At 35.7% G+C, this 13167-nt stretch overlaps 1 protein-coding gene across 1 annotated transcript; it reads right to left on the reverse strand.

Annotated features, from left to right (window-relative positions):
• Positions 1-1003: 1003 nt before the first annotated feature.
• LOC128180732 (trans-1,2-dihydrobenzene-1,2-diol dehydrogenase-like) lies at positions 1004-11443 on the reverse strand. Its single transcript, XM_052848878.1, has 8 exons — positions 9594-11443; positions 9329-9440; positions 8724-8887; positions 8126-8385; positions 7814-7937; positions 6731-6881; positions 1893-2018; positions 1004-1762 (listed from the first exon to the last, which is right to left on the reverse strand). The coding sequence occupies exons 1-7, from the start codon at positions 9681-9683 to the stop codon at positions 1918-1920; spliced, it is 1002 nt and encodes a 333-aa protein (XP_052704838.1). The 5' UTR covers positions 9684-11443; the 3' UTR covers positions 1004-1762; positions 1893-1917.
• Between the last annotated feature and the right edge of the window lie 1724 nt (positions 11444-13167).

The following is a 13167-nucleotide window of genomic DNA, read 5'->3' on the forward strand; positions in this document are numbered from 1 at the left end:
TTAGCGAATCTGAATTCTTTTGACGCTTGTCTGTTCCCAAATCGAAGTGAATTCGCAGTGGCGGGAGCGGGAACCAGATTACGTTTATGGCCGATATTTCGCGTGAAAAGCTGTATGAAAATGGCGATTAAACGATCGTTGCTTCAAAGCAATCCATCGTCTCCTTCTAATGCCAATGATCCTAACAGGGATCTGTTTGAAGCTTGTAGAAACAGAGATCTTAACAAAGTAAAGAAACTGGTGAATCACCGTTCTTAACATTATGTTAACGCGAAAGATACAGCGGGAAAAAAGTCTTCCCCACTTCATTTTGCAGCTGGTATGGATGAAGTCAAATCACATTAGCTTTGTTTTTATTTTGTGTTTATGTTTTAGTATTCGTAAAAGTTCGTATATTGCACGATGAACGTTTTTAGAGGTCGCTCAAATCAATTGTTCCTATTGCATTTGAATAAATTGCAATCATTCAAATGTTTAAGAATTTTTCAACGTTTAAGAAGAGATTTGGTTTCTCATAAGTTTGTGTTCTTTGGATGTCTTTGATTATGTTGCGTAAGATCAATATTTGTTTCCCCATTACAATTATTCTTTCTAATGTATATATGCATGTACCATCCAGGTTAATGGGATTTAACCGAACTCAAAATGTCCCAGTAACTGGGAAATACGCTCCGCAGCGAATAACTCAAAATAAATAAAACATGACTTTAACTATTGTATTAATGTATATTTTTATTGTAATAAATCATATCTTTCTCCAACGTGTCTATTTATTTTTTACAATGTATTTACATAACGTTAAGTAAATTGTAAATCAATCCAAATCAAGTTCTTGAATTATCTCTCTTTTGAATGCCTTGTAAAAAAATATCCAGGTTCAAAAGAAGCTTTTAAAAGACAAAGGCTTTTAAATTATATAATGGCCGGCATTGGATAGCGGATAAGTTTGGGTAAGACACTTTAAGATACACAATAGATTATTTACCTACGTACATGAAATACATCATTAGCCTATTGACCGAACGCTATTATTTAGTTTTAAATCACTGTTAAATAAATTAGTGTTGGCAAATCTTGCCATATTTAACCAAGTTTCCTTCTATGAAAATATTTATGACCAATTTTATAAGGCCTAGCATGTAGGATTTTATTAATATAAAAAATTAATCAACATTAAATGTGTCCCTAACAGCGGCAGGTGTTTTAGTTATTCGTACTCCCGAATGTTCTGATTAGGAAAAAACGAACACTTTGCTTATCCGATTCTAATTAAGAGAGAGAATTGTATCAACATGTTAATAAAATTTTATTGATTTTTATATCATAACCTGCATATATGTAAAAAGATCACATTAAAAAAGTTTATCATGTAGATTAAGTAATTAAAAGGAATTAAAAGAAATCAAACAGTAAAAAGTGGATCTCAAGCAATAAACAAATCACTCAGTAAATACATGTTTGTAAAAAAAAATTAGCACCTTAATCATAAATATAATTGTTTATGGCCACAAGTACATGTAAAACATATACTACAAGCATCAATAATCATTAACATTCACATTTGCAAATATGTTTCCTTATATAAACCTACAGAATAACGAAAACGTTCAATTCTGTATGAATATAAGTAATAAAAATCAATGTTAAAAGGTTCACCGGGATATGAAGTTGGTTGGTGAGTGATCAAATCTGCTGAGAAGCCCATACTGATGCACTCTTAATTGGGTTTTAAAAACTCCTCGAAAGCAGTTGGAAAAATCTGCTAAAGACAAAATATAGACATAATTAATACCTCAAGATTATCAGCATATCAATAGCTTACTAATTAAGCACAAAAAGACATACCGGTAAGCAAACATGACATGGTCCGAGTCTCTCATTGACATACTTACCATTCCCAATCAGAAAAGCTTCTATTCACCATTGGACATGAATTCCCGTTAGTCTCACCACTTCATCAATGATGTGGTTAATAGCCTGACTGTCAGCGAAGGTCACTTCACTGCACTCCAAATTTCCTACCAAGATAAATATTTAAAGGTTTGAATTCACCTTACAACTCCAACTCTTAAGCATTGCAGATCTACAGGACATAAAGTAAAAGTTAAGTGGATGCCTTCTTTAAAAGCCAGGCTGCTAGATCCACAAATCTTTTTTACAAGAGAGGAGTGTATTGTTAACTTTTGGCATGCATTCAATGATGACAATTATAAATGCATGCGACATCATTTTGAAATTCATACTTTATGTAATAGTTTAACTTATTTTTTTCAATGACATATTTCTCTTTCATTTATCAACTTGTTGAATTTTCCCCGAGCTGCCTACGATCATGCCTGAACTTTTGAGACCACCCGTGTGGAATCACTGTGTTTACCCAAAATGAACAAGCATACAATGTACTTCAGATTCAGTTTTGTTCGGGCATTCGAAAAGAAAAGCCGCTTGTTTTTCTCGGTTAAATTTTTTATGCCTGCGGTCTTAAAATTTCATATTCATTTAAAATTTGCATAAAATGTAATAGAGAAATGACCGTGTTGGATGGCAACTCAAAGTGCTATAGACACACAGTTTGCAACGAAGCGTTTCCATGCCATGTTTGCAGTAATTAAGTGGTCAGAGGAAAAACGGGCGTTAATCAAAAAGATGATTGAATGAAAGAAAATAGAAGCGAGGAAAAAATCAGCTTCATTGCCAAACCCAAAAGTTCCCTTTGTGGGAAATAATGGTAATCTGAATCGTTCCGGTAGTCAAGTTTCCTCTGCGGGAAACGTAGAGCTCTGCATCAGAAAACCTCTCTCCGCGGAAACGAGTCAAAATGGCGCAGGGTTCAGTCCCTCTTCAAGTAGGTAATTTTCCGCCTTTCATATTGGGAATTTTCGAAGCCCAATGGCAACATCATCAAGAGAATTGCATGAAAAAGTTGAATGACGCTAAAATTAAAGAATTAGTTCAGGATTCAAATGAACAACCGACTAGTGCTATTACGTCTGACGTTCGTTCAAACAGGGCGTGTAACTGGTTGGATATATTTCGACCGTCAGATGATCAACTCTCCAGAGAATCGGATGACGATGATCTGGTAAGCCACAGAGGTGAAACTGATCAAGTCTTAAGCAATTCACTTGATGATGTTATTGATGTTCACGAGGACATCGTTCAGAGTTTGATAACTCTGTCTTGGGTTCAGTACATACGCATGATACAGACTCTAACGGTTCATGCATGGTAGACTGGGAAAATTTTGTTTAAAAAGTGTCTACAGACACTGAACATCAACTCGGTTAATGTTTCTGAAACTCAGAGCCGATACTTCAAATCATATATGTCCAATCGTTTGATATATTGAGGACAGCAGTTTTACAACAGGGAGGAAAGAATACAAAAATCCCTACCGTTTCCGTAACCCTATGTTGCATTCACGCACCAATGAGTTATGGAAAATAGATCAACGATCTCGACTTCCTCTCAGAAAGTTGACATATGCCTCTCTAATTTCGTCTACGTTGATAAATTTGTATCTGATGAGGACAAAACAGAGTCCCTAAAATCATTGATGCAAGTGTTTAAGTCAATGGCTGATGTTACTTCCTACATATTAGTGGGTGCAGTTGCAGCCTGTAGAGCCATTCATATTGAGGATTTGGCTTTTAAAAAACAAAGCAACTGAAAAAAAAATACTTGTACAAACAACTCTGAATTCTAAACTGTTTTGTGGGAAGTATTTTGACATTCTTCTCTCAAGTGCAGAAAGTTTGCGCGATGCTAAAGAAATACAGCACCTGAGAGGTTCAAAAAAGAGAGGTGATGCAGCCCTCAGTTCTGCAAGGAAAAGAAAGAGAGATGAGTCCATGGGCACATCAGAACCAAAACAACAGAGTAATACTTTGCAAAGAAGGGAAAGTTTGTTGCGGAAAAGAACCATAGGACTACCATAGGAGGGGTACGAAATTTCAGTTCGAAAGTTTCTTTCAGAGGTCAAACTCGTGGCTCTTGGTTTTGCAGCACCTTCTTTGTTGTTCCAAAACGAGATGGAGGTTACCGTCCGATTCTCAATTTGAAATCGTTAAATATATTTCTCTAAAATCAACATTTCAAGATGGAATCTCTAATTAAGGTCAAAAATACAAGCTCTGTATATACAAGACTGGGTTGCATCAATAGATCTAAAGGATGCATATCTTCATGTTCCAATTTATCCAGAAAACAGGAAATACCTCAGGTTTTGCATAGACAATTCAGGTCAATGCCCTTCAGTCGAGCAACAGCCCCAAGAGTGTTTACAAAATATATGGCAGCGTGTATAGATTTGGTTCCTCTTGTCAGACTAAAGATGCGTCCCATTCAGTTCTGCCTTCTGTCCCAGAGGCGTCCACAGTAGACAAACTGGATCATATGATTCAAATCGACAGTTCCCTCATCCCACATCTTCTCTAGTAGACAGAGAGAGGGAACGCTCTGGCAGGTTCATCTATTCTGAGCTTCAGAGCAGACCTAACCTTGTGGACGGATGCATCCACTTACGGGTGGGCAGCCCACCTAGAGGATCGCAATGTGTCAGGGGAATGGACAGTGATAGAACAGTCATCACATATAAATCTGTTGGAACTCAGTGTATTGGACTTATCACTTCATAATGTTGTACTGAGGACAGACAATTCAACAGTATTGTCTTACATCAATCGCCAAGGGCGAAAAAGTCTGCAGCCCTGTGCATGATGACATGAAGGATTCTGCATTTGTGTCTTCTTTTTAGGATACAGCTCAAAGCAGCTCACATTCCCAGGAAAAGGAATGTAATAGCAGTTGTCCAGAGAGCGACAAATTCTCAAGATGACGGAATGGAGTCTCAACCAAGAAAAAGTTCAGCAGATTTTTCGAGTTTATCCATTCCAAACATAGATTTATTTGCAACAAGGGAAAAACAGAAAGTTAACAGTGTTTTGTTCTCATTTCCCGATCCCTTAGCATGGGGATGCAATGCACTAAATGTAGATTGGACAGGAATATTTGCCTATGCATTTCCTCCACCCATATTAATTCTGAAATTACTCAGAAAAGTGGAACAGGAGTCGTGTGTTCTTTTTCTCATTGCTCTGTTTTCACCAAGACAGTCATGGTTTCCAGACCTTCTAATTCTATTGGTAGACATTCCAAGGGAACTTCCAATAATAAGAGACATGTTAACTATTAAAAAAGAGGGCAGTTCATTCATCCAAGTCCAGAAAGTCTGCATCTAGTGGTTTGGAAAATTTCAAACAACAAAGAACAGAGAATAGATTTTCTGAGCAAGCTAAGTCATTTATCTTCAACTCCCAAAGACAGTCAACAAGAAAAATGTATTATGCTAGAATACGAATCTACAAGTAATGGTGTGCCAAGAACACAAAGGATTCAGTTGAGGCCACTTTAGCCGGTTTAGCAGACTTCTTCATCTTTTTGCATGAAAAACATAATTGTAAGCCACATACGTTAATGGGTTACAGGTCAGCGATAGCATCTATGCATAAGGGTTGGAGCAATAGCTCTTTCAGTAAAAACACTGATCTCTCAAAGTTAATAAAAGGAATACCGGTATACAATTATTAACCAAATGTACGACCATTACTTAGGTATGAACAAAACTTACTTCATTTTGTAACCAGCTCCAATTTGACTTCTTAAATTTTAAACCACCTAAGCATCTAGATAATCAATATCACTCTCTGTATCTGAAACTACATGTACCTCTGTGATTAATTTACAGAGATAAATCAACCATGCAAGTTTGAATAAGTACTATTTATATTTTCATAAACATGTGATCAGCTCCAAAATCCTTAAATTACTCCAGCATCTGAAACTAATGGCTCAGATTCAGCATCCAAGCCTGAAGAGTGCATCAGTATCACAAGATGCATCATCAATTTAAATTTAGTAAAGACTGACCCAAAAATAATGAAGACTTGTCCATCAAAATGTACCTGCTTCAAAACTTTAACCAGCTGTGGAGTGCATTAGTATCACAAATGCACAAGCCATGCAAGTTAGGACCAGTAGTAAGTAAGAAATAGTCATCAAAGGGCACCTGCTCCTAAAACTTTACCCAGCTCCAAGCACCTTATTCTCCTCCACAACCGAACCCTTTGGCTCAGATTCAGCATTTAAGCCTGTCAAGTGCATAAGTATCATAAGACACACCATCCGTGCACGTATTGTGAAGATAAGACCAGAAGTAACTGAGATATGGTCACCAAAGGGCAACGCTCCTAGAACATTAACCAGCTCGAAAAACCTAAACCTCATCCAGCATCCGAAACCTGTGTCTCAGATTCAGCATCCAAGGCTGTGGAGTGCATAATTGTCACAAGATGCACCATCCATGCAAGTTTGGTGAAGATAGGACCAGCAGTATCTTAGATGTTGCCACAAATGGCACCTGCCCAAAAACTTAAACGAGCTCTTTTAAAACACCTAAATCTCCTCCAGCATCTGAAATTCATGGCCCAGATTCAACATCTAAGCCTTTCAGGTGCATCAGTTCATAAGTAGGCCCAGATGCATCATCCTTGCAAGTTTGGTGGAGATAGCTTAAGTGATTACTTAAATACAGGACCTGCCCAAAAATTTTAACCAGATCTGGATGCCGATGCCAACTGTATAGCATAAGCTTCCCCTGACTCCGTCTCGGTGAGCTAAAAGGAGCAAGCTTGGTCAACATGGTTGTTCAGGCAGTCATTGAATACTTTACCTGCTTCAAGACACTTCTTGACACAGTCTGCCTCATACCGCAGACCCCCAGTGTTGGGAAAGTTGTTTGGAGCTGGACCACAAGGTATTTCATTGGTTATTTTACCCGACGGCATATTTGCTGAGACTGGGCTCCAGAAAGTGTCATCGATCTAAAAGATTTAAAAGCATATATATTTTCATATTCATTAGCTTTCCAGCAAAAACTAAAAATTATAATAAATGCAAGCCTTGTTATCTTGATGGGGTTGGTACTGAAAATCTTAACTAGTTGCATGCAGATCTGTAGCTCTATTCAGGAAAAGTTGGATTGACTCACCTTAAAAACAAATTCTTGCATGAAAAAACTTGCTCAAACTTGTGCTATTTTTCCATTTCACCTACTGTGGAATCATTAGATTTCGTGGTGGCTCAATTTTCGTGGAATTCGAAACTATCCCCACGAAACTGTAAAAATTAAGCAATCCACGAAAATTGGCCCCCACAAATTCTAATGATTCCTCAGTAATGACCTACCAGGTTTTGAGGAAATATTTGATACAAAAAATTCTTCAGTACCGGTAGATATTTAACTTTCTATCTCTTTACTTGGCTCAGACAATCGCTTACAAGCATCAGCCTCTGAAGAAGAATCTTATCATACCTCAATATGATTATTCTATATGACGCGTCATCTGATTGGTCTACAGAGTCATGTGACTGGGCACATAAATCGTTGTGTCTCCAGGGAAATAAATATCATGTCTCACCTCTTTGGAAATCTCAGGATTTTTCATTCCAAAGATATGAAATAGTCATGGTTGGTTTACAGAATCCAAAGATTCCCAGAATAAGTTACCAATACATTAAAAATTTATTAAAATTAATATATAGGTCTTGGAACTTGGAACTTAAAAGTCATTTCAACCAATCCATAGTAAATATATTTGAGATATCTTGAACAAGTCTATATATTCTAATCTGAAAGATAGATACCAGTATACCAATTACAGTTCAACCAAAATTGTAACGATAGTGACAGCACAGAAAGTCTGGGTGCCCTTTGCTTTCTTCATAAGTTCTGGAAAAAATCTGATGTTCTTACCTCTATTTTTCCCTTTGAACCATATATTATTGTTGAATTCTTTCCTTCAAACAGTGTACTGTAGACGAGCACTGCTTTACCGCCATTCTTGTAGGTTAAGGTGATACAGCCATTTTGATCCACTCCAACAGATTTTCAAAATTTACCTCAAAGTCCATTTTGTTTTGCATGTATTTTAATTTTTTTTCAGCAAATGAATAGCTGAAAAGCAAATATTCATCATTATTACTTCAACAAATTTTCTTTTGTAAAGAGTTCTGCCTGTGAAGTGAAATATAGGTATACCAGTACATGTACATGTAATATGACAAACCTTGATCAGAAAATGAAGCATCAGCTGTGATTTTCAAGGGCTTTTCATTGTTAAATACCATTGTAGCTAGCTGGATTGTGTAAATTCCTAAGTCATGCAAAACTCCTCCCCCTAATTCGGGCTTTATAACACGATCCATATTTAAATTAACCATAGGAAAACAAAACTGACATTGTACATGCTGGATTTCCCCAAGGTTTCCAGAATGAATCTCCTCCTTAATTTTACGATAAATTGGAAAGCACCTGCTCCAAATTGCCTAAAGAGAATGTGAACATGATATAAATTTAAATGTTGAAATGTTATACACCGTATCTAAAAAGTTTGTAAACCATCTTCCTCCCCCTCTGGTAAGTTTTTAATAACTTTAGATACTGAAAAAGCAGAAATCTACACAGGGCTAAAATCTCATTGATTTGTTATTTTATATGATTTCTAGAGGATTTAATGTTTATGTTTCAAAATAAACCATTCTGAAAATGTCCTTTATAAATGTTATCAATGAAATATGGTTGGTAACAAAAATTAATCCACAAGAAATACAATGTAATTCCACTTAACAGTTAACCTAACTACTGAGAGAAAATTCCCCCTTACCTCCATGAAGAAGCGTTTGCAGTCTTTGGCCACTTGCTGGACCTCCAGAATCTGTGACAGACAAGCTGCTACTGGTTTCTCACACAGAACATTTTTCCCTGCTTTTAGGATCTGTTTGGACAGCTTCACATGGTGAATGTGTATCACCCCAATGTACACAACATCTATAATTATAAAGTATGATTTTGGAATATCAGCAAAGAAAACATATATTGTACCAGATTTACAATGAAGAAAAACTGCCAAATAAATTTAATACTGTTTAGCAGAAATGTGAAATATTTTGACTGTAATCTGTTATTTATTGGGTAAGCAAAACTTTTACCTTTACCTTGAACTAATTGTTTGTTTCTTCAAAATATAAGGTTTTTGGATCAAGAGGCCCATGGGCCATATTGCTCAACTGAGCCAAAATGCCCCAATGAAACTCAAGCAGTTGTTTTTACAGTAACATGTTTGACATTTCACAAATTAATATTTTCTAAATATCTTTAAGAAGAAGATGATTTCTACCAATAAAAGAGCTATTTTCTTGAGACAAAACATATCATCTTCAATTGGGTTTAAACAAACATAAATTTTGTATGATTACTGGTACACCTTACCAACATATTGATCACTGGCAACCTCTTCATATGAGCCATAGGCTTTCTTGATACCAAACCTGTTAGCAAATTCCTGGGCTCTAGCTAATGATCTTGCTCCAACGCAAACTACCTTTAACAATCATCAAGAATGAAAAAATTAAGCAGAATGCTAAAAATAGTTGTCACTATAGTCTTGATATTACCGTAATACAGTAAACAAATTAACCTCATTGTCTCATAAACATTCCTGATAATACAATGTACAAACACCTTATTTATTTACCTCATGAACATTATTGGGAGGAGCTAACAATGCCGACACAAAATCATTACAAATGAACCCTGCTCCACAGATTCCCCAGCGAAGGACCATTATGTTCCTATCCAAATCAAGAAAAAAAATATTTTAAGTTCTACATTTGTACTACAAATGAACACAAATTCAAATTTGAAGAAAATGATAATTAACTAGACTCTTGTTGCTATAGCAACAAAAAGGTCTTCCATTCCTCATGTACAAGTAAAACAAAGCAGAATGACAAAAAGTCAATTTTTGAGTACTTTACGTGACGAACAGAAGTTATGCCGGATCAAACAGAACATAGTAAACAAATCTTCATACATTGTTCTGTCTTTCCTGAAAGTTTGAATGTTCAAGTTTTTGTCAGTTATGAAATCTCGTTAAAAAAAGATTCTTTGTCTCGGGACTGGAAACGGACAAACAGAAGTGATTAAAGAAATTATAAGTAAATATTTTTAGTATATTTACCTACGGTATGTAACTGTTCGTCACACTGAGAAAAATGTTTCAAAAAAAAATTTAAAAACTTTTCAAAAACTCTTCGAGTGAGAACCAGAAGTGACAGACGACCAGGGTGCGAAATTTGCATTAAAAAAAACCTACCTGAGATATTTAAGATGTCTTACCGGAAGTAGAATTTTTTGTGGGTTTTTTTTAACCATGTGTAGATGACCTATTGTATTTCTATTACTAAAATTGGCTACAGTTGTCCATCCCTTGAAGGAAATTTAAAATGTTATTTTATGACCGAATTCATATAATCATTTTATAAAGAAAAAACATAAAAAGATTTTAAAATGTATAATTGTATTATGCAACAATACTTTTATGTAAATGGTAGACACATAGACCATTACTAGAGGGAGAACCAATGTTTTCTGGTGTGCAATGAGCGCATTATGGAAGAGAATTCCAGGGAGAAACATGTTATAAAGTGTGTACGGAAGCCTCGCCAGAAAATGTTTGAGTTTATGCCACCACCAAAGAAAGTAACATACAGAGACACTAAAGAATACAACATAGTGGAAATTCAGGGACCACTACCAGCTAGCAGAAAGCGAGTCTGATCATGAGTGGGAAACATTGGATTCAGGGTGTCTTTCTGACATTGTTGGCAACTCTAACATCCTGTTCACGATCCTCTGTTACTCCAGAAATGGTGAGAAGGAAACCCACTGGACCAGTTCCTGTTGATGTTCCTATATATAGTGAAGACCATCAAGAGTCATGATGCCATTGTTCCAACTGCTCCAAGTCCTTTCGTTACTCCAAAGATATTTCCATATGAACAAGCAGCTAAAAGTCTAACCATTACTGCTTCTGTAACCAAATCCCGCACCTTATGGGACTTTGCTGTAGAAGCTGATCTTAATACTATGGACGCATCCACTCAAACCTTGATTTTCGCTGGAGTAGATGTTGCCACATTGAAGGAATTAAGAAACCCAGAAGTGGTGCTTAGATTAAGTTCAGAAAGCATATCAAGTTGGTGGAGAATTTGTGATAGAAATCCATGAAGATGAAGATTGGCTCTAAGATGACTTTTGGATATCAAGCTACAGTGCAACTTTCTGTCACCATCAACATGTTACAAATTAAATTATGTCCATTATTGTTTTCAAATTGATGGCAGCTAGGGCATCTGTGATTTCAAACATCTGTTTCTTTTTAATATAAAGTGGAACATATATTTTTCAAAAAAATATTCCATTTTTTTGTTCATGATATTTTGATATAAATGTGCTATACGCATTTCTCAATTAAAGGCATGACTTATGAAGCAAAGTTATAATCAAAATCAGAAATATCCCATTGAATAGCTCGATCAAGCAGAGCAGCTGTATTAGAGACATTACAATATTTTAGCTTGTGATATAGAATAGTTACCGTAATATTGATTGACATTCAATCATTATTCATAGGACAGCACCATCAGTGTCTCAAACTACAATTACCAGGTTAATACGTTCAAGATCTTACCTGCTACTTGCGTGTATTATAAAAAGCCATGCTGTTGAATATTAAGCTAACCAAGATATTCATTGCCCAAATTTTTAATGCTAATTAAGCATCAAATTCAAGCCACATCTTAATATAGTTACCACTTTGTAACAAATGTTAAATCTCTCATAATAATTTAATTGTTCATTCTATAAATTATTATGAATTTAACAAGTATATATCCGCTGGAAATATAATTAATGTTGATGTATTAATTAAGTCTTTGTTAAATAAATATCCAACTTAATTCGAATCAGAGACATATACCAGCTAAACTAGCAGTCCGTTCAATAGACCTAGATATCTACAACCTAGCATCTAGGTTAGATGCTACGATCTTGGATACATTCCAGGATTGTAGCAGCTATACTTACCTGTATGCCTCTACTGAATAGCTTTCAATAACTGCTATATATATACGATCTTGAATGATATAGCTTAGCAATATAACAGCAATTACAACATTAATTTATTCACTGCGTTCCCATAAATAGACTATCAAAGCTAGCAGCTAGGCTACTAGTTACAATCTTGAATGCAGACTAGCACTATCAGCATATATGCACTGTATAAATGCGTATGTCATTTTCCAGGCACGTATCATCATCCCCCCCCCCTTTTTCTGGCAGCAAATAATTTTCTTAAATTTACACAGTAAAAATTGAATTATCATGGACTTCGCCCCCCCCCCCCCTACTTTTTTGGGAGTATGAGAATTCGAAGTTATAAGTTATAGATAAACTAAGCCAGCCGAATTACAGTCAAGTCGTACCCAACCCGACTCGCACCCAAACCAACTCGTACTCAAATGGTCAGGTCGTACCCAAAACTATGTGGTTCACTGCGGGCAGATCAATATTTATTATAAGAAAATAAAATGAATGGCTTTTATTCGTATATTGTTATGTTTTGTATATTATCGATAACATTAATATGCGAATTGTATAACAAATTTAAAAGAATTTGTTATAAAAATCTAGTAGGCCTATACTATAGTTCTGTTCTTGAATGCGGACGGATCAAAGAATGATTATGAGCAGGTTAACTATCATCAATTAAAAATAAAATGAATTGTTTTATGTGATTCCGTTCAACCGATCAACCAATGAGTTTGTCAGCACAAAATAAACATGCTGCTCATAATTAAGAAGAAACACATATTTTCATCACTTTTGGAAGATCAACATGGTTCAAGAGAGGTGTGTTTCCTGCAAAAAACAGTAAGTAAATCACTATATTAGATATTGTTTTATAATTTAAACATATTTTTGAGCAATCAAATGGATTAGGCAACAGGCAAAGTTAATTTAAAGTTTGGGTGCGAGTCGGGTTGGGTAAGACTTGACTTGACTTGACTCCCCCCCCCCCCCCATTAGGATTTTGAAGATTTTTTTTTATTTGCTTGTCAAGATTTTTTGGATGAGTCTGCCCCCCCCCCCCCACTTTCAAAATCGTGCCTGTTTTGAAACACAATCAATTTTACCGATCTTTACTATGTTAAAAAAGAGTGACACTTACGTCTGCAGTGGGTCAAGTTTGTATTATCGACTTTTGA

This window comes from Crassostrea angulata, chromosome 4, assembly GCF_025612915.1.
Source record: "Crassostrea angulata isolate pt1a10 chromosome 4, ASM2561291v2, whole genome shotgun sequence".
Lineage (NCBI taxonomy): Eukaryota > Metazoa > Mollusca > Bivalvia > Ostreida > Ostreidae > Magallana > Magallana angulata.

What these genes read in the sequence shown, in the direction of transcription:
- LOC128180732 (XM_052848878.1), bottom strand. Translation starts at nt 9,683, where the DNA reads ATGGTCCTTCGCTGGGGAATCTGTGGAGCAGGGTTCATTTGTAATGAT. An exon ending in GCAAACGCTTCTTCATGGAG is followed by an intron (nt 8,386 to 8,723) that starts GTAAGGGGGAAT and finishes CATTCTCTTTAG; the next exon opens with GCAATTTGGAGCAGGTGCTT. An exon ending in GCTTCATTTTCTGATCAAGG is followed by an intron (nt 7,938 to 8,125) that starts TTTGTCATATTA and finishes AAAATCTGTTGG; the next exon opens with AGTGGATCAAAATGGCTGTA.